Here is a 25,871-nt window from a genome sequence, read left to right as displayed (position 1 = left end):
GTTTGACAGCCGGAATCGTTTGGATATATACATTCCTCACCAATACTGTGGGTTTAGGAAGAGGTGACCACAGCAGAATGTGTCTTAGGAAAATACTTCAGAAATGGAAGGGTTTGATTTAACTGGTCGGTCGCTTTCTGAACGAAATATTGATAATTTATGACATAGAGGAGGTTAACCTGGTGGTCCCTTGGTGGTCAAATGAGTGGTCTCTTCCGGCCTGAAACTCTGAACACAAGAAATTTTAGAAATTTTATCTTAGATATAAACGGTAACCTATGGTATCTTATTCTGTAGTGTTCAAATGATGTAACATGCTCATCCATAGAGAGGAAAAGAAGTTCTATAAAATATTCTCTAAATCCTATACTGTTTTTTTTCCCTAAGCTCCCTTTGCGATATATCACGGAATCACAGAGTTTCAGAGTTGGAAGGGACCTCTAGAGATCATCTAGTCCAACTCCCCTGCTAAAGCAGGATTGCCAGAGCACATTACTCAGGACTGCATCCAGGCGGGTCTTGAAAAGCTCCAGAGAAGGGGACTCCACAACCTCCCTGGGCAGCCTGTGCCAGTGCTCTGTCACCCTCACCGTAAAGAAGTGTTTCCGTGTATTTGAACGGAACTTCCTGTGTTCTAACTTGTGCCCATTGCCCTTCGTCCTGTCACTTGGAACCATTGAAAAGAGCCTGGTTCCATCCTCCTTCAACCCACCCTCTAGATACTTGTATGCCATAATAAGGTCTCCCCTCAGCCTTCTCTTCTCCAGGCTAAAGAGTCCCAGCTCTCTCAGCCTTTCCTCATAAGGGAGATGCTCCAAGCCCTTAATCATCTTAGTTGCCCTTTGCTGGACTCGCTCCAGCAGTTCCCTGTCCCTCTTGAACTGGGGAGCCCAAAACTGGACACAGTATTCCAGTTGTGGCCTCACCAGTGCAGAGCAGAGGGGGAGAATGACCTCCCTCGACCTACTGGCCACACTCTTCCCTATGCAGCCCAGGATTCCATTGGCCTTTTTGGCATCAAGGGCACATTGCTGGGCCATGGATAATTTACTGTCTACCACAACCCCCAGATCCTCTCCTCTGAGCTACTTCCCAGCAGGTCCGCCCCTAACCTATACTGGTGCCTAGCATTCTTCCTCCCCAGGTGGAGGACCTTGCACTTGGTTTTGTTGAACCTCATTAGGTTCTTCTCTGCCCAGCTCTCCAGTCTGTCCAGGTCACGCTGGATGGCAGCACGGCCCTCTGGGGTGTCAGCCACCCCACCCAGTTTGGTATCACCAGCAAACTTGCTGAGGATACACTCTGTCCCCTCATCCAGGCCATTAACGAATATATTGAACAAAACTGGACCGAGTATTGACCCCTGGGGGTCAATATGGTGTATTTATTTTTAATTAATATGCATATATTGTATAAAATATATTGACATCATGGGAAAACATGAGAAACTCAAATTATTTTATTTAGGAAGTCAAAGGTCTTAGCACATTTAAGTGTATAAAAGAAACTACTGGATTGTGTGTATTATATAGATTAGGTCTGCTTTCCAAAAAAACCTTTCAGAAATAGGACATTGTTATATTACATTACTTTTTTAAGGAAAAAAAATATTTCAAATGTATATAAGACTTCAGTCAATGTTGTAACTACTTTGTTTTTAAAATTATCAATTTGGGCTACTCTGAGAATAAAATTATGAACAGTCTGGGAAATAAATAATGTGAAGAATGGAGTTAAGAGTTACAGTATAGATCACATGGGATAGAACAGGATTTAAATATGCTTAAACAGAGAACCTGCTAAGGATATGTCCTGAGGAAAAGCCTCTGGCAAATACATAAATTGTTGAGACAGTATCTCTAAAAGTTATGGAATTAAGTGATATGCAGCAGTCAGTAAGAGAGGGCATGTTGTTTCTTCGCTTTTTCTACTGAAAACAGAGAAAGAAAGGCTACTGTAGGTAAGGAAAAATTAACAGCTTGTGAATCTAGAAATATAGTTTTGCTTTTCACAATAATGAAACTTCAAAGAATCGATAATAGTTTTGGTGAAGTAGTTCTACTACTGAAGTTTGAGATGTTCTCTTTTCAAAAAAAAAAAAAAAAGATTAACTGGTACTTTGAAAATACCTAGGATTAATAAAAGAGAAATGCATTGACACACTGTATTTGAAACTAATTTCTGGTATCTGTACACAAAAATAATCTTCAGAAAAAAAAAATCAATGCTTACTCACAAAGCAAACTGGGTAAGTATAATTTCATTGTTTGCCTACCACTTTCCTTAATATTTCTTCAGCTGCAGGTATCATCAATGCATTCTCAGTATTCAACCTATGGATAGACCAATTTGCTTACCTAAGTTTATCATTGTCTAACTGTTCTGATGATTTTTGGTGAGATGCTGTATTTGTATTTATATTGTTATTCCTCTCTAGCAGCTACAAAGTCATTATATCCATAGTGGTCTAAGTCATTAAAAAGGGAGGTTTACGTTCTTGGACAAAAAAAATAGCATAATCTGAAAACCGTTATCGATCGAACGTTTATTCTTAAGAAGCATCACCATTTATTTTGAACACTTGACCTCCAAATAGAAAGATACATTAAGCTACTTTTAAATTATCAAGCATTTATGAGATAAAGTAATGAATAAAATTAGTCACAGGAGGGAATGTTATTAGCCCAGCTCCCCTTCTACTTCTCTGTGAAAGGATTAAAATCAAATTAATTCTCTCGAAATGCGCAGGTTAGTAGAGTGAACTAGAAAACACATAAAGATATGATTTGAATATCAAGATTTTTAAACTTTTCCTCTATTTAGTATTTTTTGATTCATATTTGGTTTTAATCTCACAGTTCATAAATCAGAATCTCCTTTGATTCTCTTGCTTCAATACAGCATTGCCATTTCTGTGGCACTGTCACGCTCTGCTAGTGGGCAGTAATTGTGTCACTGTGTAACAGACATCTTCAGGACCCAGAAGTTAGTTTTCCACTTTTTCAGCTACTTGTGCCAATAGCCACTCTTTATTGCTGCAAAGTCAGTATCTTTTTCTTTTCAGATATATTCCAGAATAGCCTTTTGGGGGGATGTTTTTACTTCTTCCCGTTCATCTGTGTGACAGTCACCATAAGTTAAATTTCTTTATCTCTGTCCAAAAATCCAAAGCGAAACACAAAAGAATCCTTACACTTTTCTTCACGCTTCATGATCAACTCATTCTTATTTTCCACCTTACAAATCCAGATCTTGACATAAGTATCAATATTTCAAGTTTCCATAATTTGTGTTCCGTTTTAAACAAAATGCCTCTACAGCTAAACTATATTCTCAAATCAGTTTGTTTTCATTGACTTAGCCTTTCTGCAATGGATACTGGACAGTAAGTAGCAGATATAACCTCATTAGGAATCAAGATACAGCGGAATTTAGGAAACAAGAAATGCCATTTTATTACCGGTGCCAATAAATCATAAATAAATGGGACCAAATGAAATAAATTGGACTTTTTCCAAGTGAGACCATTAAGCTGGGAAAAGTTTCAGACTACGTAAAACCAGGAATTACGAGATAAATCAGCACTTGTGTTGTATTTCATACATTCCTAGTTTTGCAGCAGGAACTTTAGGAGGGACTGAATAAAACACCGACACAGCCGGAGATAGGAAAGTATGTTTGTGCGGCCCCTATCAGTGGCCAGTTCAGAGGTCCAACAACTTCCTAAATAATTTGTATTGGTAATAAATATAAATCAGGCTTAACCTTGAGTAGGCCCAAGTACTTCAACAAATGTCTTGCAACTGGTGCAAGTCCATTGATGGCTTCCTTGGGAGAGGCCCAGAAAACGAAAAGAGCATGAAGCTATCTTACACCAAGAACACACTTCTTACAGCGCTATATAAATATCGAATACGCTTCTACTCTAATTAAGCAGCAGCCACTGCTATTAATATCTTGTGGCTTACACTGGTTTTTGAGGAGATGGCCCATTAAGCACGTTTGCATTAAGTAGAGTATACGGCGTTTGCACAGTACGTGAAACAACAGATGGGTGACCTCTTCACATATATGCTGTTATGTTAAGAATCAAGGCCCATGTTTGACACATTTGTGATAAAATAAAAACAGGAATTTACAATAGAAGTGAAAAAAACCCAACCCCAAACAAAGAAGCATCTGCAGTTTTTTCTAACCACTTTATCTATCATCGGCTCATCTTACCCGCCCAAAAGCCTTAGGGAAAATATGAGCTTTGTAGAGTATTCTGAAGGATAATAAATACAGCATATTTTGTACCATATGGATTATCTCAGGCCTTCATAAAAAGCTATCAAAACCAAGCAATATACAAGCTCCAGAGTGAGCATATGTTGCATTATGGCATGATTAGAAAGATCTTTTTCTGACTAGAGGAATCAGAAAACATCTACATCTCAAAACTGAGACAATCAATCACCAAAAGTCCTATAGTTAACTAGTGTAAACTTCAAATTACAAACATTATGAGTTAAAGAAGAAGAATAATGCACTCTTTAAAAAAGCAAACTGCCACATTTTGCAGTTGGTTTCTAGACTGATGGAGCATCTACACCAGTTTTCTAATCTTAATGGTCACGGTGGATTAAAAAAAAAGTTCAAAGTGGATAGGCTTATTTTAAAGAAAGAGTTGTATTGGTGACATCTAGTGCATAATCAGTTTATAAATTGATAGATTTGCTAAAGCAATTGACAGTTACGATCTGAGATTAAAAGTAAAATAAAAAATATTTTTTATTTAATCAATGAAATTAAGACACTATTATCAGTACTGAAATAATTGTTGAAATGGAGCATAGTGGGCTAAGAAAAGGACAAATTTCTAGTGCTGCTGCTGCAGTTTGGCCTGTCTCTGCAATACATGTTACTTTAGCACCTTGTTTTGATGGCAAAGACTGAAGAAGATAATTCTTAAAGCCGTTAATGAAGACAGTTTTATAAGGGCTGGAATGAGAAGGCTGTGGTAGCGCATCCCCTGCATTGCCAGTAAGGTAACTGTATCTTCACAACAAAACCAAACATGCAAACTTCCCAATACTTGAGCCCCTTTAATATTTCCTTTCCTTCATAATACCCTGCAGAAATGTAATCCCAGTGGGATTACATAATCATTTTTCACTGTAGCTCTTCCACTTCCCCGGTAACATTCTTAAGAAAGCCAAAGCCATACAGTCAGATATGCGCGTGAAACAGCTGCAAGGATTTTAATTAACAGGTAGACTTAGTAAACAAGTCTTAGTACCAACTTACACATAAAACAGAACCCTCGGGCACTGCTCTGAGGCAAATCTTGGCAACGTGTTACTTTTAGCAGCCAATGCCATACATACAGACTAATCTGATGCAAAAAGTTATATCCTATCCAAAATCTCGATGCAAATCCAGCCACAATATTCCATCATCATGAAAAATACGTTTCAGCTGTTTTACTTTCAGCATGAATATTCTGGTGAACTACGAGAACTGGATATAGTGTAGCGTCCGACAGTAATATGCACGTTTATTTGCAAACATTAAAAGGTGTGACATTTCTTTTATTCACACCAGGAATGATTTCCGTGGGATAAAGGAAGTAGTAAAATGTTCTCCCATAAGCAGAAAAGGAAGATATTATCACTACCTAATTTTCACTGTATTTCAACTTGTATTACAAAACAGTCACTACTTTTAAGCCTATTTCTTTCATTTAATACGATATTGTAGAAGCAGTATGTTCTTTGCAGATGGCTTATCGTCAGTGGCTGAAATGCACTGCTTTTAGTGAATCTGAAGGACAAAAATCTTTCTATTACAGGGCCACATCAAAAGGGCTCCAAACTCTATTTTTTTTTACTTTAGAGTAATTAGAATGAGCAGTCTCTTTCGACAAACTAGTACAAAACCGTATTTTTTTATTACCCATGATTTTTATTCATAATACTTAACATCTGCAGAACAAAGAAAAATCCCACACTGTGCATATCCACGATCTTATAGTACTCAGTATCATCTCCTCCATTCCCATTCTGACTTCACCAACTTCCCAGATACCATTGTTCAAAAGTTAATTTACTTATCTCACTGCAAATCAGTTCTGTGAAGATTAAACAATGTTTGCAAAGCTCTAGACAGCTGCTGCATAAGCTACAGCAATTTTTCACAGAAGTTATTTTGTTTTACTATGTTGTATTATACCATAGTTGATTAAATTAAATATTAACTTCATAAAACAAGTAACATATTTCATGACTGACTCTATCAAATCTAATTGTCAACAATATATATTTAATTGTTAATAAAGATAAAAGTATGCAAAGCAGTGGTTATTATACTTTTCTGTACAGTATATACATTTTCTTATTTAACTCAAGCACATGTGAAGGTGCACTACATGAAAATAAGAACCAATTTCTAACCAAATCCTTGTGACATCTGCACCATTAAGATTTTATTTAAATCTTAGAAAAATTTCCAAAAGCATTTCCAGTCTACTAAAGTGAGTAGAGTGATTAATTAATAATTACTAACTAATTGGCCTGAATCGCATAAATGCTATGCATTCCTTCTCTTTCAACAGCAAAAATCAGTGTGGCCCGTCTTACCTGAGCTGAAACAACTACTGTTCTCCGCAATTGAAAGAAGATAACATTTTCTTCTTTCCTTTTTAGGCTCAAAAGGAACACCAGAAATAGAAATTGGGTTGTTTTTCTCTCCAGCTATTGACATAGTCTGATTTATAGATTCAAGTTATTTTCTGCTCCACGGAGTTGGGGGAAAATGCATAAAATAGGTGCACTCACATCATCGTAGTTAATGCATCCCTGAATAATGTCAATGACATGGCAGTTCTAATGCTCCAGCACCAGGGGAAAGGATGTTTTCTTTAAAGCTGCTACAGTAATGAGTATTCAGGCATTCATGTTATCTTTGGGATCTTAAATCTTTCTTAAAATGAACAACAAAGGAATTACAACACAATTCTAATGGATTAAACTAGCTAACAGACTAAAAATTTTATGTCTCCTGTCCTTATCCACTTTCTCTGCATCACTTGGGATTTTTTAGACTTCTTTGGTATTCTCCTTCAGTTGTCTTTAATAGACTTGCAGAGTCCTTGATTATTTAGTCATCTTTCCTACAGAAGCTGGTTAATGCCTTTATCATCTTTATGTCTCTTATCTAAAAAATTCTAATTCTACTTTCTCTATTTTGAGAGTCAAAAGCAGAGAAATAAACAAAACTGCCTATGTTATTTAAGATTCTAGAGAATCCCACTTTTATCAGTGTCATAGAGATGTCTTCTATTCCTTCCTGATCAGAGAGGCGCTTCCACTTGCTTTTAGCTTCCATTAGCGCGCTTCGCTTTTATGTTATGCCCTTTATTGGGTCATAAGCACAACTGCAGTGAATTACTGGCTTTTCCTCTCTGCATTAGTTTGCGTTGTCTCAGCACGTGGTCTGGAGCCTGGCCCTGGTTTACCATGGTGGAAAAAAATGACAGCAATGAGAGCTGAAACGCAGAAACAAAGTGTTGTCCTTCTCGCTACTACTCACTGTCACATCTGGGGCAACAACGCACAATACAATGGATGCAATCACCACTGCAGTTTCCCATAGAAACTCAGGGTGCAGTTGTAGTTGCCCTGCAAAGGTGCTATGTTTGGACAGATAGGGCTATAAAAGGCTTATTCCAGTAAAAGGCTTTTGTTCCTTCTGTACTCCTCCACAAACTTTTTTTGTCATTTACTTCTAAGAGACAAGCAGCTAGCTCTCTTTCTTCTTGCTGGACTAGAGGACTTGGACCTATTTTAATCTGTTTAATAGGAACTAGGAACCTGGAGAGCTCTCAAGCCTAATTTTCCTATAAAACGAAACCAAAACTTTCTCTTCCAAGTTCTTAAAAGGCTGTGGATTCTAACAGCGCAGACATTTGGTCATTAGATATATCTATGTACATTTGCTTGGTTAAAAAAAAAAAAAAAAAAACATGCAGATGACCATTGCACCTGTGCAAAGAACCTTTTTTTCACAAGTATCTGAAAAGGATCCACTTTTTATTACTGATCCAGATTCCCACTTTAACTTAGATTAAGATATTCATTGCTTTAATTAGTCATGTCTGACTAATTTGATAGCCTTCTATGATGGGGTGACTGGATGGGCGGATGAGGGGAGGGCAGTGGATGTTGTCTACCTTGACTTCAGCAAGGCTTTCGACACATCATCCTCACAGGCAAGCTTAGGAAGTGCGGGCTAGATGAATGGACAGTGGGGTGGATTGAGAACTGGCTGACAGATAGAGCTCAGAGGGTTGTGGTTAGTGGTGCAGAGTCTAGTTGGAGTGTGTCCCTCAGGGTTCAGTACTGGGTCCAGTCCTCTTCAATATATTCATCAATGACCTGGATGAAAAGATAGAGTGTACCACCAGCAAGTTTGCTGATGACATGAAACTGGGAGGAGTGGCTGACACGCCAGAAGGCTGTGCTGCCATACCGTGTGACATGGACAGGCTGGAGAGTTGGTCAGAGAGAAACGTTATGAAATTCAACAAGGGCAAGTGTGGGGTACTGCACCTGGGGAGGAATAACCCCATGCACCAGTACCGGCTGGGGGCTGACCTCCTGGAGAACAGCTCTGTGGAAAGGGACCTGACAGGATGACCACGAGCCAGCAATGTGCCCTGGTGGCCAAGAAGGGCAATGGCATCCTGGGGTGCATCAAGAAGAGTGTGGCCAGCAGGTAGAGGGAGGTCATCCTCCCCCTCTACTCTGCCCTGATGAGGCCGCATCTGGAGTACTGTGTCCAGTTCTGGGCTCCCCAGTTCAAGAAAGACAGAGATCTGCTGGAGAGCGTCCAGCAAAGGGCTACAAAGATGATTGGGGATTAGAACATCTCTCCTATGAGGAAATGCTGAGGGACTTGGGTCTAGACTTTTTAATCTAGAGAAAAGAAGATCAAGGGAGGATTTTATTAATGCTTATAAATACTTAAGTGAGAGTGCCAGGGGGATGGGAACGGTCTTTTTTCAGTGGTGCCCAGTGATAGGACAAGAGGCAATGGGCACAAACTTGAACATAGGAAGTTCCATCTTAACATGAGGAGGAACTTCTTTACTTTGAGGGTGGCAGAGCACTGGAACAGACTGCCCAGAGAGGTTGTGGAGTCTCCCACCCTGGAGACATTCAAAACCCGCCTGGATGCCGCCCTGTGCAACCTGCTGTAGGTGACCCTGCTCTAGCAGGGGGATTGGACTAGATGACCTCCAGAGGTCCCTTCCAACCCCAACCATTCTGTGATTCTGTGATTAGAAATAAGGTTAGTGCACCCTGGTTATCTATAACTGATGTCTGAACTGTATTTAAACAGCTGTTCTAGAAATCTCAACTAAAGCAGAAACTGACTGTTTTTTCTCCCTTTTTTTTTTTTTTTTTAGAAGCACAGATGTCCTTCTGTCAAAAGCAAGTAAAGTTGATTTTGGTAGATCAGAATTTGGTAGGTCAGAATTACTTTGTTCAGCTTCACAATACATGGGAGTCACCAATAAGTTTGACTACAAAGCCTGCTGCATTTTGATTTTCTGCACATCTATTTCCAGACAACACTAGGTGCCTTTTCCCATTTGCTTTCCTGTACGATATCCAAATGTAATTGTTTCGGTCAGCCTTCTTGTGGATTCATACAATGGTCCATATTTGTGTTATTCCAAAACATACATTTGCCTTTCCCATTACATTGCCATGACAATAAACAAACATAATCTGGAAACAAAGAACTTGGAAAACTTACTAATTACCTCATTTTCCTTTTATTTAATCCCCCTTCAGTTTCAATTATTGTTACTTTTACAGGAGTAGTATATCTTATTATGAGCTGTAAGTCAGTCACAGCAACAAAAGTCATGGTGCTGCTTCTACCTATGCATCTATTTTCCAAGATTTTTCTATTAGTCACACTCTCGTTGGAAATTCAACTATTTCCTGGACTAAGTAGCTTGGACCTACTGCACAGTAGCTTCCCTGCCTGAATGTTTGTGTTTGCTATAGTACATTATTTCAACGAGAATAAATTTGTTTCCATCAAGCACATCAGTGATGTGATGAGCACTGTCCAACTCTAAACGTTCTTTCCAAGGATGTGTTGTAGTCCACACTGCCATGACATGATTTTATTGCACACATTCAGGTGTCACTCATAGCTAATGAGATATACAATATCATTGGAATTTACTAACTATCCAACCTGGATGATCTGTGAAGCAATGATAAACACAGACAACAGCAAAATATAAAACTTACCTAATTTGCACTTTATGCCAGTGTCCATCATCCACTCTAGCAGTAGCAGTGATGGTTTTGACTTCTGCTGCTTCATCACATAAAAACTGGTACTACAGAGTGGGAAAGATGCTTTTATTACATAATTTTCTAATAATTTAACAGTTACAGGCTTAGAAACTTGACTTTAAAAATAACAATTTTTTTCATAAAAACCTGAAGGATATCATGTGTATCAAGGAAAACTAATGTTTCATTAAAGGTCTGGATCGGGAAATCTATTGTACCAGAAATATACAAGCACACATATATGCTTCCTAGCCTGCATGAAAATGCTTTAATCTTTGTGTATTCTACAATCAGATATTATGGGCCTGATTTGCAAAGACGTTGACCATCTGCAGCCCAGCTAAAATTAACATTGGCCACGGGTGAATTTTACTCACAATTTTATGGCCTCCTTACACTTCCGAACACGTAATGTAGCATGCAGGCTTGAGCATTTTGGAACACCGTTTAATTTCCTATACTAATGTGAACAAGCACTTGATTTCATGGTTTGTCTACTTGTAATTGTAGCTTGATTGTGAGCTTAGAACCATTTGTTCGTTGGGCTTTAAATCTACATTTAATTGACCGGCTTTGTAAATGATTAAATGAATTCAATTAGTTTTAACATGGCACACTGGGATCTCTGAATAGATTTTTGTCAATTAAAGTACTTTCATATTTTATGGTGCTTATGATATGTTAGAAAAATATTTTTCTGCATCATTACTTTACCATGAATACAAGTAAGATGGACTTAAAGCCGTCAACATTTTCTAAACCTTGGATAACTTCCTGCCCCTCACTAATCTCATTTGTTCTGGATAGTCACAATGTAATAAAACATAGTAAATCACAATATTAAAAAAATGAAGTAAAAGGTTATTTTCTGCTTTTTATCTGCAATCTATTTATCTTTTTAGTATGATCATGCTTTTTAAACTTGAAGGCAAATATAACTCAAATATTCTAATCCTAACAGTCATTTCACAATCCTTGTAAGAGAACATAATTACAGCCAAACTTTTCAAATTTTTTAGCAGGAAAATGGAAGATCCATTACAAGAAAAGTAGCTTCTCTTTTACTATCTTTGTATAGCCTCCTCTTCATAAAGCTCAAGCTTTATCCCTTCCTCAGAAAAGAAGGAATAATTTGCCAAAGGTACAGATATACTGGGATACACACTTTACTCCTTAATGCTTATAAGCAAATGTATTCCTATTTAGTTTGTCCATGAAAGCCAAGCAAATGCTTTTTTTGGATCCTGTGGAACTGTGAATTAACACGATAGATCAAGTAAAAGGTTTCTACTCAGAGCCACAAGGTAACAAAGACACACTCTACTGCCTTACGCAGTAAATTTTCCTATGGTAAGTCACTCGGTTCCACAGCCTCCCTTTTAACAATTTTAATGAACTTGCACATGAGGAGGTTCAGTGGGATTAGGCGTCGTATATAAAATAAAAGACCTTAATTCATATTTGTACCAGTACAATACCAGTTGTAAAGACAAAATCTAAATTCTTTATTTTTGTCTTTTAATATGCACTTTTTATATGAGAGATTCCAATTATAATCATTATTCAATTTTCCTCAAGCACCACCTCTTGTGAGACACATTAATCATATTAGCCATGAATTTGCCCTAACAGATAGCAAGTTTGACAACTATTTTCCTTGAAATACTAAAGAATCTCAAGACTCTCTGTATCTCTATCTACTATCTTCTACAGTGACAACAGAAAAAAAATATCGGAATTTTTACAGATCCTAACTTTTACTTACTTCTCCTTCAGTGGGAGATTTTGATGCCTTACCTGTAAGGTGCCATGTTTGATGAAAAGCTGAATTAAAAAATGTCCTATTGTTTCTGGGCTCTGTTCAATATACAGGAGGAGTCCATGAGAATTATAGGTCTTAAATTCCAAGCGGATGAAGTTTTGTGTGTTCAAATGCAAGCCTTGAAATTCCAGGTAAGAATCACCGTAATACTGAGCATAACTGAGATCTGTAAATAGAATTTTAAAAGATATCAGGATACACAGACATTTTTGTTCTTCACCCACTGCTTTCTTATTCTGCTAATGGTAGCAAAGATACAGGACACTATTTTACATCTGTCAAGGAGGCAGAGATGAATTTGAAAACTGATATTAGTTTTCTTCTGTCAAAGACTAAAGAAGAAACTAGACATAAAGGTTTACATCAAATTATATTAAGCAGACAACTAGGATCAATGCCTGAAAAAAAGGCTACGAAGGTGATAGCACTTGGAACATATCTAGCAGCTTTGGCTCCCCGTAAGTCAAGAATAGTTTTTTCAAAGTTAGGCATTCACATGGTTTTTGATGAAAGAACGAATGAGTCTGAAGTCTGTGCAGAAACAACACAGTATGGAAAGGGAGGAAGACATTCCACAACCTAATTATAAAATTGCCATCTTAAACAAATATCTTAACTATGTCTGTCTAAAACAAATAATGGGATGTTGCTAGGTTGAAAGCTAAAAAATTTCCCTTCTGACTACATCTAGTTTGTCTGATTTATGTAGACCCCTCCAGCACCCTGTGCCATACCTGGCAAGGGCAGATGCAGCTCTTTTTTTAAATGGAAAACTTATGTGAATACACGACTCCAAGCCAATCAGACGACGGAGGAGTAGACTTAAAAGGGGCTTACTTTTCTTTTTTTTTTTCCCCTCCCCTTCTCTCCCCTCCCCTCCTCTTGTTTCTTCCTTCTTTTCTTTCCCTCTCCATCCTTTCTCTCTCATATGTTGTGTTTTTTACAAGAAAAGAGTATTCAACATGCACATAGGTACACATTCATGCAAAAATCCACACATTCATGCACTTCTAAATTTTTACTTGCCAGTATTTCAACTGAGCCTCAGATCAGTATAATTATCCGCTCACAAGGAATTAAAAACACGTGTCCTCTTCCACACAAGTAACAAGAGGAGTTTAGTTGCTTCGTTTTAGGACAGCCATGGTATTTTGATGATTTCACAAGCAGAAATACTCTTTAGTCTCACTTGAAGAATCCCCTAGCATACCATTATTTGCTTGATCAACTTTATGAGACTGATAAAAACTTGAAGTAATACTAACAACTCGCCCATCTTGTTAAAAAAGTCAGTGCAACTGTATGAACCTAGGTACAATGCATAACACATAGTAAGTGAATAATTCCATTCTGCTTGGCTCAAGTTTCACTGAATCATCTATACAGTGATTCTGAGTATCTCTGAAGGTCACAAATCCCATTTCTATTTTCCAACATAGAACTTTTTATCTGATCTGGCACCAACTCCAATAGCAAATACTTCACTATATATGCTTAAATTCTGAACGTCAATGATACTGACATAAATGATAAACTATTAACGCTGCCTTCCTGTATGTCACTGTAAGATTATGTTGAATTTTATCCTTTCATGACTTTCCAGAAACCTCTTTACAAAATCAGTCACTGTGGTCAAATCCTGGACAAAGCTCTTCTTAACAAATTCTCAGGAAGAGATGAAAAGAGAAACAGCAGCAAATCAGTAATATATGTACACATACAACACGTGGTAAATCAAACCAAAAGTTTCAAGCAATGCAGTGATGCAAAAATTTTAAATGTATTTAATCCTTTAAAATAATGTTTTGAAATACAAGCCTGTATGTGAAAATTTTAGAAAACTAAAAAAAAAAAAAAACAACCCACAAACCAAAACAAAATTGCATAGAAAACTTCTTCCATTTTATAAAAATGGACAATTTGTCTAAGAAAGGGCAGACACAGCTTTAGAGGATTACCTCCAATCCCCAACCCTTGTTTATTTGCCTTCCAGAGCTCAACACTGAGCACTAAATCTTTCCTTCATTCCTTTTGCCCTGAACTGCCCCTGCACGTGGCTTTGCTTCTCCCATGGAAACAGTCAGTTATTCCCACACTCCTGAGATACTGATATCTAAACGCATCTTTTTCTTGACTCTGTTTAGGAGGTCAGTTGGCTGAAGGACAGCAAAGCTGCATGGAATATTTTTTTTCCTGCAGTCAAAATTACGTCAGTACTTCGGTGCTTTGCTAACACAAGGCATCGGAGCCCCTAGGAATCTCATGACAAGACAGTAAAATCCGTGAGGAGAAAAAAAAAAAAAAAGACGGGTGGGAGAACAAAGCAGTTTGCTCAAGATTTCTGAAACTCTAACCTACCTCTGGCCAGACTGGATCATCTACTAAATTTCAAGAAAGACCAAGCAAGCAAAAGGTAGTGGTGCCTAGCTTTAGCTTTCTCTGTATAATTGTAGTAAGTACACAGAGCACTGCAGACAAAAAATTGTACTTTCTTCTCACTGTCATCCATGTCTTTATCTTCTTATGGCCACAAATGATGTTGCTTTGCAAGACAGTACGCTCCATTATTCTGTGGATTTGGGGCCAATTTGGCTTCTAATGGGAAATATATTCATGCTGCTAACCAGAAAGCTTTTTAAAGGAATCATCTCGGTAGTAAAATTGCTGCAGTTGCTTTATGTCCATAAGTATGGAACGAGTTATTGAGAGAAAGCGCTGAACAGTATTCAGCAGGCCTCAGGTTTTTGTGAAACCCCTAAAAATGTGCTACTTGAATCACAAATGGCTACATAACTTCCCACAATAGCTATTAACAAAACCCACGGCTGTGGTCTTATCTGTAAAGATTCTCACATTGTTTGCAACAGTACACAATCTCTTTTTATAGAACATAAGCTTCGCTTATAATCCTTGTACTACACTTACATGCAGCTTTTTCATTTGACCTCTAGAGTTGGCTTCTTAGATTGCTATTTGTCCTACAGCAGAGCGCTCATCACCTCAAGCCTTTAGAAAATAAAAAAAATAAAAAATTGAAGCTGTATTTTATCTTTGACTCAGAATGTGTAACACTCGCTTTCCAAAGAAACAAGAAAGCCCTTTGGCCTACAAAATCCTTTCAGTTGTACCTTGTTCCCCTGTGTGCACACAGCTCTCCGCGTTTTCCTGTATACACGAATTCACATTAATGCCAGAATGTTAAAAGGTCTGGGACCTAGTTGTAACGGGAAGCACATAGGCAGGCAGGTCTGCAGCCCAGCCGACTGGCGAGCTTCATTAACTCTTGCCAGTACCTGCTGGGTTTCCTCTGTTCCAATGAGCTTCAGCTGCATCAGCTTCAGAACCGAGGCCTTCAAATTTAAAACTTCTCCAGAGCAAGACAACTTTAAGTCTTGTTTTTTAAACGCAGGTAGAGATAAAGGGTTGTCAAGCGTTGGAACAGGCTGCCCAAGGAGGCGGTTGAGTCACCATCCCTGGAGGTATTTAAAAGACACGTAGCTGTGTTGCTTAGGGACACGGTTTAGCGGTGGACCTGGCAGTGTTAGGTTAACGGTTGGACTTGATGATCTAAAGGGTCTTTTCCAACCTAAATGATTCTAGGATTCTATGAGTCTATAATGAAAACTCTTAATATGCTCATGAGCATATGCTCCTGTGGACAATGGAGCTTCTGCCTCCGGATATTTCCATGTCTAATGCATACTCTGCAGTTTGCATGGATTCAGGCACAGAGAGAATTCTAATAATGCTTTTCTTCTACTATTCTTTTTTGTTATGTCACACTTTGGAATAAAACTCCATCTCAAGCTATTATTTTTTTTCCTCTTTCATGGACACATCTTTTACACCATTTACTGTTCTTTTAATCAGAAATACCTTACAACATTCAAAGAGAAAGCATCATTGCCTGTGGGAAGGACACTCATGAAAAATACGAACAATTAATTTGCTATTTGGAAATCTTATTTATTTTTTATAAAGAAGGAACAGACCTCTTACAACAGTATAAAACTATGGCCATAAGAAAGTTACGTTTGTTTAAAACTGGGGAATGTCAAGTGAAAAAAAAGTTTTAGAAAAGTGAAATGAAAAAGTCGGAGGAAGGACTGTTTCACTGGGCTGGCTACAGACCCCTCCAGCTCAACAGCCGACATCCAATGGTGGCCCAGGCTTACGCAAACAGCATGAAAAGGGCAACGGTCCTCCTGGCACAGCCTGGTAGCCTCCACCATAAACAGTGGCGTGGCTTCCTCAGCCAAGGTGTGTGTGTGGCCCATCACGCCGGGCATCCACCCATGCTTACTGCCTCCCGTGAGTCTGGCTGGCAGGCAGGCCAAAGATGTAAGCATCTGCCCTTCCAATGGCTATGCCAATGGCTGTCTCGTGCACCGTGGCCTCCTCTCAGCCCCTCACTGCTGCTTGTAGTTGGGTCTCTCAGCGTGCTCTGGCAGTGGCACTGTGTCATCAGGTAAGGGAGCAGCATGGAGAGAGAGGCAGGCTTGCATCATCAGGGAAAACAAGGTTTTTTTTTCAGGAATGTATGGAGGGAAGAAGCTGAGCCATGCGAATCAAGGGAGCAGGCACAGCTGGAGGTATGGCCCCACAGGTAGCGGCAGGGGGGATGTCAAGACAGGGGAGGCTGGAAGCTTGTAACCTGTGGTGGCAGAAGACAGTTCCCGATTGACCTGCAACTGCCCAGAGCACCAGTGAGGGCAAACGAGGTCCTTCAGGAGACCCCTTGGAGCCAGCTCAGCCCACACATTGTGTCTGCAGAAGGGGGCAAAGGCGAGTGAGACCACTATTGAAGACTCCCTCCTGTGGCATCAATCTGCCAGTCTGACCTGATGTCTCTGGAGGCTTGCTGCCTGGCGGGGACAGAATCCCGGATTTTGCACAGGGGCTGGCAAGGCTTGCCCAGCCCACACAAGGTTAACCCTTCCTACTTTTCCATGTGGGCATCAAAAACACTGCCAGGGTAACCCAAAGCATCAGGAGTGAATGCAGAGTTCTGGGCTTGAGGGACGAAACCCACAAGTGAAGGGAAGAGTCCTGACCAGTAGCCGTCTCATCCAGCAGGTCAACACCTGGCTGTTTTGCTGACACCTCTAACAAAGTCAGGCAAGAATGGTTTTGCTTGTTCACCTAATGAAGAAGACTTCAGACCAGGTGTGTTGTGGGACAGTTCCCATAACCTGAAGAGGGAGGAGCGTGAGGGAGGAGCAAGTGTTTCTGGGCAACAGCATAAAAGGAAGCTCTTGCAAATAAGATGAATTTAACTCAAAACGTGCTGGTAAAGGATGGACAAGCTCCTCAACTATTGACACTTTAAATGAAGAGCAGAACAGTACAACCACTGAAAAAAATTACAGATGATGTCAGGTAAAACATCATTATATTTAGTTGGCCCTCCCCATCATTTAATTCTCGTACGAGTATTCATACACAGCATCCTTTTAAATTACAAAAATGCCTATAGAAATTTGAAGTTCAACAAACATTTTTGTTTTGTTACGTTTGAACATATTCTTGGAGAGATTAGTGCTGGCAACAATTCTTCAAAGACCTTGAAACTAATAATTTCATTTCAATTAATAAATAAGTTTTCAGTCCTATAATCAGGATGGCACAAAGCAAATTCAGCCATGATACTTCGTTGTGAATCTCTCTGGGCTTATTTCTTTACTTTCTGAGGAACATGGGAAATAGATGCACATAAAGTAAATTTTATTAGTATTACCGTTATCTTGAAGTTGACTATTGAAAAAAAGGAAGGGAGATTTTTCTAACCAGTCTTTCTTAGTGGTAAAGCTGCTTAGTGGGAGTTCCATTTATAGCTGGAATTTATTTCTTCAGTAAAATATTACTGTTCTGCGCCCTGGAGAAGATTTTCAAACAATGACTCTAACTACTGTCAATTATAGTTAAATATTTTACCAAAACTATAGTGTATCCAACCTTTGCACTTAATACCAATAAAAGATTGCAAACACTAAACTGCTTTGTACACTTCATTCACTATTTTTACTGTACATTTGTATTTGTACCTATATCACAGTTGATCGTCAGAATTCACTTTCTCCAGGTACACACCACCTTCTCCAATAGGTATGCACAGTGTTAACGATGTGATTTGATTGATTGCATTTCAACCACTGCTGAAGGTTCCCACATGCAGAAAAAGCTTCATGTGAGGAAAAGCAACGGCCGTGAAAGAGCAAGGGTCCAGCATGATGTTCATGCTGAAGATGAGAAGCCTTCAGGGAAGGTTTGAGGGGAACCTAACAGGAGCCTTTCAGTACTTACAAGGAGGTTATTGAGGAGACAGTCAGGCTCTCTGTAGACAGAAATGACAGGGGGATAAGAGAAAATGGTTTTAAATTGAAACAGGTAATTTACCACAGTAGAAACATGCTCGCTGTCCTAACTATAAAGAATTCATGCGTCCCCAGTTTTGTGAACTCTGACAGAATATAAAAGCAGGGTGAATGGATAAGATCAGTCATATGATGCCTTTTTTTCACCTCTTTCAGAGCCTCCTGTCTCAGGCGGCATATGCACGCAGCAGTGTTTTTTCTTTACTCTCAATATGCTGAGAGTACCTCAGCTTTCATTTTCTTTACATTTCTATGTTTTATCCCCAAAAAATGCGTTTCTTTGAGGTTCCGCATTTAATCAGTCACATCAATCGGTCTCTTTGGCATTCTAAAATAAGGTCTATCATTCCAGTGAGTCCTGGAGGACAGCCACAGCAAAATAATCCATAATCTTTACTCCTTATCCCTTTAAATACAATAACCTACTTCATATTTGTAATCAGTATTTCATAGAATCATAGAATTGTTGAGGTTGGAAGGGATCATCAAGTCCAACCATTAACCCAACCTGACAAAACCACTTCTAAACCATGTCCCCAAGTACCACATGTACCCTTTTTTTAAACACTTCCAGGGATGGCAAATCCACCACCTCCCTGGGCAGCCTATTCCAATGCTTAATAACCCTTTCAATGAAAAAAATTTTCCTAATATCCAATCTAAACCTCACCTGGCGAGATTTCTGGATATCGGATATTTGGATATTTTTAAAAAGATTTTAGTTTATTTTCAAATGTCTCATGTACTTTTGTATGTTTTATTTAGTCTTTTCAGCTGAAACAACTTAGAGCAAAACAATGTTCTTCAACCATTACTTCTATTTCCAGATGCAATGCAATTTCACTGTGATATGCCTCATCTTTGGTTCCACATAACGTACCCGCAGTTACAGTGAACCTGTGTTTTATGCTGTCAAAGAAGTCTGTGCTGCATGACTAGCAGAGAATTATAGTTATGTGTTTCTCTCAAAGTTGAAATGTTCTCTAACGTGGCGTGCTAGACAACAATAAAACGTGGTTAACATCCAGAACTGTTGCCTGTGCAGCCCACAAGCAGCTTTCAAGCAAAGAAAAACAACAGTTATGAATAAACCCTCTTTACTGTTCCTTTGTTATGCTCACAGAGCTACAGGTTTAAGTAGACCGCAAAATTCTTCTGCAAGAAAAACAAGGCTGTTTTACAGCTCCTATAATTCATAACGTCTACACTTCTAGCCTAAACATACAGATACACACATGCACAAACACACAGAATTCGGTTGCCTTAAAGGGACGGAAAATCAGATCCCGAACCCCAGGAAGCTCCTTTCCTTTTCCTGCAATTACTGCGTATCTTTCCTTTCCTCACCCACACATCAGTCATCCCTGTTGATCCATGTTTTGATTCCTAACTCCTTCATGTTCAAAAGTCAGTCTGCAATGCTGTTGGTAGTGAGATCTGCACTTACCCTCCTCGCCCACCCCGTAAAGGGGACAATTGGCTGCGATTTCTATTAATTTTCAGTTCTCCTCTCCATTCTGTTCAAGAGTTATAAAATACAGTTGGACAAACAAAACAAAAAAAAAATATCTATACATACAAGATTTTCTTACACAATACATTTTTCAAGTTATTTTTCAAAAAAGATATGTATGCACAAACAGCACAGATCTTTAGACAGCATGGAGGTATAAGGAAGCCAAGGCTACAATAGAGACTGAAATTCAGAGATTTCTAATCATACAAGTAGCATCATGCTGTAATATAGACTTATTTTATGGGAAGTGGAAGTAAAAACCCTTTTAAAAAATGTAAATAATGTCTTTCTTCATTATTGACAGTATTTGGATACTGTGGGGAAAATGGGCATGAAATTTTTCTGTCCAAGGATAATATGAGGTTATATTCACAGTAATGATTTCCATGTTCTATATAATGAGATATATATAAGTAATACATATCAAATTTCTATATTTATAAAATACACAAACGGCACACTTTTTAAAATCTCTTGGGAAGGATGAAAAGAGTTTCTTTTAAACAATTTTTTTTTTTTATTTAGAAAACTCACTAAACACTAGCAAATAGCTCTATTTTTGCCCCTTTTCTGTAACTCATATGGGCCAAAAAAAGATGTTGTGGAGAGCTCCCCATGGAAAAGAAGAACTGGAATGCTGGACTGTGCCCAGCGGTGCAGACTGTGCCTCACACTGGCATACGCTATGTGGCAGTAAAGCATTTGTGCTCCAACAATCTTTCAAAAGTATAACTTAAATGAGTCCATTTTGAACTAAATGGAAATCAGATGCACCTTTCCCTCTCCCCCCTCCCCCCCCCCCTACCTCCAGGTATAACAGTTTAAAGAGCTCTAACACTTTGTTCATGAATGCAGAGAATTTCTGAATTACTGTGGTATTATTCTAGGGCAGCCACTCAATTGTAATGCCTAAAATGAAGCTCCCGATTTCTGTTGATTTCCATTCCGATTTTCATTGATGCCTGCATTCTGACAGTCTAATTGATGGCAATTCACAGATACTCAGGTCAGCACTTTCGATTCAACATCTGTCCAGAATCACCTAGTACAGGTAAACTGTGGCTATGCTCCACCTTGCTGGAAAATTATAACTACAATGTATTTCTGGAAACAGTAATTTGCTGTTTATGTAGGTAACGTATATGTGCATTACAGTACCTTAAAGCTCCATATTTATTAGCAGTTCACCTACAATCTCTGTTTTTCCCCTCCTCTCTTCCTTGCACTTACTGAATTTGAAGAACACCACGCTCATATAATGTGACCTTTTTCTACCGCTGTTACTTGCCAGTGAGCAATGCTTTAATTGCCAGTTTTACCTACTTACTTTGAGATGTCAAACTCCCTCTGCCTCTTTTGCACTTAGACATCTATCGGGGTCCACTATAATGTCTTTTCCCGGGTTTAGCAAATCCTTGCTGGGACCCTGTGCCAAAGCATCTTTTGGTATATTCCACTGATGTTTAAATTAGACTGACAGAAACGTCTTCTCTAAAAGTAAGACTAAAGAAGATTGCTATACGAGACATGTCAACTGGCCCAACGGGCTTGAAAATCTTTACGGTTTTCTTCTCTTTGCATTTACCAATGAGAGGGTCATATTAAACGCTTCTCCTGCTACCGTCACTGCTAAACGAATTCCACCAATAATTCAACCAGAAAATACAAGTGCGCTACATAATGGAAAAACTGCTGATATTGAGAAAATTTTAGGATAAGATATATGTAATGCAGCTTAACCAAGTTCAAGGTTTATAAGATTGAGAGTATAATAAAAACTCTGAGGCATTTATTTTGTTGGGTTCTAATAATAAAACTACTGAGAATGTCTACAGATGAAGAGGAGCATGACAATCCTGGAAGTTTCAAGCATTTCTGTTTTCATTTGGTATTCTGCTCACTCATTCTTTGAAAAAGTATTTTTCTGTCTACAAATAAACACAATACATTTTCCAGAAAAGTTCACACACAGAGCAAGAGCTGTGGATGCTATATGCTTATGTTTATATTGGAGTTGAATAGCAGATATTGTCTGATTTTTTCTTGTAAGTACACATAAAACAGTAAATAAATTAATTGATTACTGTGCATTTAAAAATAATATTTTCCCCACATCTTTTCACACTTATATTGACCGCAAAGCACTGAGAAGATGGTAAGTCTTGGCCCCTTCTTGAACTCAGGGAAAAGGGGGGCAGAGTCTTCTAGCAGTAACCCATTTAAATTATATGAGACACCTGGAATGTCATTAGTGCAGGAAATTGTTTTATTATTATCAGTAAAGTATAAATAGTTCCTAAAACAGGATTCTGTTTCACGATCCCCACAGTATAAATAGTTCCTAAACCAGGATTCTGTTTCATGCTCAAGCGTGGGTTTTAACATCGAACGCACTGCATGACTAAAGTTTATTAATTACACTATCAGCTTAGTGAGGTGAGCTGAGGCTGTGCGACTGCTGTCTGCCATTCGCACAAGAGCGGGCCAGCTCAACAACGTACAGATAACGGAGAGAGGTGTGAAGTTCTACTTCAATCAGCAGGTGAGTAGAAGAGATTCTCTCACCGAAGGTATAAAGACATATATATATTTATATAAAATCAGGAAAGAGTCAGCTGTGTGTGGTTGTGGTTCAGCCAAAGCCTGTGTTGTTTCTTTCCTTTGCAAGTGTGCCATAAGGGACACAGAGAGGATCAAGTATTATTACAGCAGAAATCAGGAGCAGCTCTTACCTTGGGGATAATTTGGCCTGCTCACAGCAGAACTTCACAAGCCTTGCTAAAATCGTTCCCTTCTGACGCCCTTTCTACAAAGCGCTGGCAGTTGGCACACAGCCAAGCACTAAGCCCGGTGCCACTGCTGGCACGTTGATAACCCCCGCGGCTGGAAAGCATTAGAGCCACCACTGGGAAAGAAGCAGATGCATCCATAAGAAACTAAGCTTTTTCACTTCTACTCATAAACCAGCTTGCTATTTTCAGTCTCTTACGACTAAACTTTGAACAAACAGACCTGAACCAATTTAGACATCTTATCAACTATTTTAAAGATTACAACTAATATAAATGGTGACAGCATGAAGTGTACATAATCTGGCTTTAAAATTTCTTTTATGGTATTGTAGGTCACTCCAGAAGTCAGTTTTCTTCCCATTATTCAGAATAAATAATATAGATGTGAATAGCATGATAATCGAAATCTTGCAATGTATTTCAAGAACTGCATCCTGAAAGCACAGTGTTTTAAGTCTATAATACAAGAACCACAGAATCACAGAATCACAGAATCACAGAATGGTCGGGGTTGGAAGGGACCTCTGGAGACCATCTAGTCCAACCCTTCTGTTAAAGCAGGTTCACCTAGAGCAGGCTGGACGGGAACGCATCAAGGCACTTTTTGAATATCTCCAGAGAAGGACACTCCACAACCTCTCTGGGCAGCCTGTTCCAGGGCTCTGTCACCCTGAAAATAAAGTAGTTTTTCCTCCTGTTGAAAAAGAATTTCCTGTGTTCCAGTTTGTGCCCATTGCCCCTTGTCCTGTCACTGGGCATCACTGAGAAGAGTCTGGCCGCATCTTCTTGATACCCACCCCTTAGATATTTACAAGCATTGATAAGATCCCCTCTCAGTCTTCCCTTCTCCAGGCTAAACAGACCCAGGTCTCTCAGACTTTCCTCATAAGAGAGGTGCTCCAGGCCCCTGATCATCTTCGTAGCCCTCTGCTGGACTCTCTGCAGCAGTTGCTTGTCTTTCTTGAACTGGGGAGCCCAGAACTGGACACAGTACTCCAGATGCGGCCTCACCAGGGTAGAGTAGAGGGGGAGGATGACCTGCTGCCCACAATCTTTTTGATGCACCCCAGGATGCCATTAGCCTTCTTGGCCACCAGGGCACATTGCTGGCTCATGGTCATCCTGTTGCCCACCAGGCCTCCCAGGTCCTTCTCTGCAGAGCTGCTTTCCAGCAGGTCAGCCCCCAACCTGTACTGGTGCATGGGGTTATTCCTCCCCAGGTGCAGTACCCTACACTTGCCCTTGTGGAACTTCATAAAGTTCCTCTCTGCCCAACTCTCCGGCCTGTCCAGGTCTCTCTGTATGGCGGCACAGCCTTCTGGTGTGTCAGCCACCCCTCCCAGTTTTGTATCATCATCAAACCTGCTGAGGGTACACTCTGTCCCCTGAAAAATCAGGTCAGTAATCATCCTTCCCTCCCTACCCCCCAATACCAAATCAATCACTCAAACAAGATTATTTTCTGACTCGAAAACAACAACAAAAAATCATTGTGAAATCCAGAATAAAACAGTATTTCTATCTGGCCAAATGCACCAGTAGAAGGGATGGATTTTTAAAATTTGTTTCATGGTGTTTTGTTTTTTCTAATGCAGTAAAAAAATTACCATGAAGAAAGTGCACGGACTATCCAACTATGGATGTTGCTTGAAAGTCACACTTACAAAAACTTTGTGTATTTAGTTGAGGATACGTGCACGTATGGTACCTACTGTAGCAGAAGGATAATGGAACTCTCTGTGAATAATTTGTTCTTGTTTCAGATCCAAATCTTCACAGATCCAACATTTTTATTTAGCAATTCAGCCTGAATTTGCTTAGCGCTACGCTGCTATGGGAGAAGCGATATTCAGGTGGTTTGCTGACAAGTATTCTCAGGAGTGCGCTTCTTCCTGTTGAAGACTATCGGAGAAATTCTCGTGGTGTCCTAAGATTGAAACTATGCTCATCCTGAAAACCATCTCTTCCCTGTCACTGATGAAATACCGTGGCAAGATGGCATTGTAAGGCTTGCACAGTAGCTATGCTTGTTCCTCATAACTTATAGTAATTACTTTTACCTACCAATGGCACACATCTCACTAAATTGACAGGTAAGTTTTATGTGTTCTGTATGTATAAGTATTATGTGTATATGTGTTGTATTTACTGCAGTTGTAACTTTGCGTAAGCCCCGATTTGCCCAATGAGTCACAGTTAAAAATGGCCAAATGCACGTCTCTATCTTCATAAGCTCGTAGGCTGTCTTATGTGCTGGTGTGCATTTTATTCCCACTTAACTCGTGAGTTCCAACGGAGGCCTGCATGCCCACAAAACATCAACAAAAAACCCACTCGGTGAATGCTAAAAACAGTCTTTCATCATTCACAGTATTAACTTCCTCAATGATGTCCAACAAAGGAGGCATAAGGAAGATGCATACGACATCCCATTTTCTGTTTCACTTTCTGACTCGCAGTGGTCTGGGGTCTGCTAATGTGAACAAGCACTGTGGAAACAAATGCTGCCATGAATATTTAAGAACATAAATAAAGAATGAATCATTAATAACACAGCAGACAAACATCACACCACACAGAACTCAGTGAATGTTCTCAAGGTCACACAAACGAAACTCTGATTAAAAACAGGATCAGGAGATTTCGTAGGTATCATTTATGACACATAACCTATTACAGAAAACCAAAACTCAAAACTTAAAATAGATGGTTCATAAATTATATAGATAATATATAATATATAGTCCCAGCTGCTTCCCCTCCTGTTTTGTATGTGATCTAGTCACTTGCAATATAGAATTGCAAAATTCTTGTTTGATAGCCTTTTAATATGGGAACTGGCAGCTCAAAGGACGGGGAAGATTCAGAATGATAGTGCTGCTGAGGTAATTTATGTCAAAGTATACATTTCAAGTAATTTCTATGCTGAAAAACTGAAGTTCACATTTGGACTTCTAGTGTAAGTACTGTAGAAAAATTTCCCCTGTGTAGAAGAACTTACAGTGC

General features: G+C 39.1%; 1 protein-coding gene across 1 annotated transcript in view; it reads right to left on the bottom strand.

Moving 5' to 3' along the window:
• The window catches only part of EYS (eyes shut homolog), a gene marked incomplete at both ends in the record, with an annotated part of 840,074 nt that overhangs the window by 298,601 nt on the left and 515,602 nt on the right, over positions 1-25,871 (bottom strand). The window contains 2 exons of the mRNA XM_082480747.1: positions 10,314-10,405; positions 12,159-12,349. Coding sequence (XP_082336873.1) covers positions 10,314-10,405; positions 12,159-12,349 — 283 coding nt within the window. The remainder of the gene's footprint in view (positions 1-10,313; positions 10,406-12,158; positions 12,350-25,871) is intronic.

The sequence above is a fragment of the Vanellus vanellus genome (assembly GCF_965231255.1).
Source record: "Vanellus vanellus genome assembly, chromosome: 3".
Taxonomy (NCBI): domain Eukaryota; kingdom Metazoa; phylum Chordata; class Aves; order Charadriiformes; family Charadriidae; genus Vanellus; species Vanellus vanellus.
Note: the sequence above shows the minus strand (reverse complement) of the source record. Positions and strands in the feature narration are given on the sequence as shown.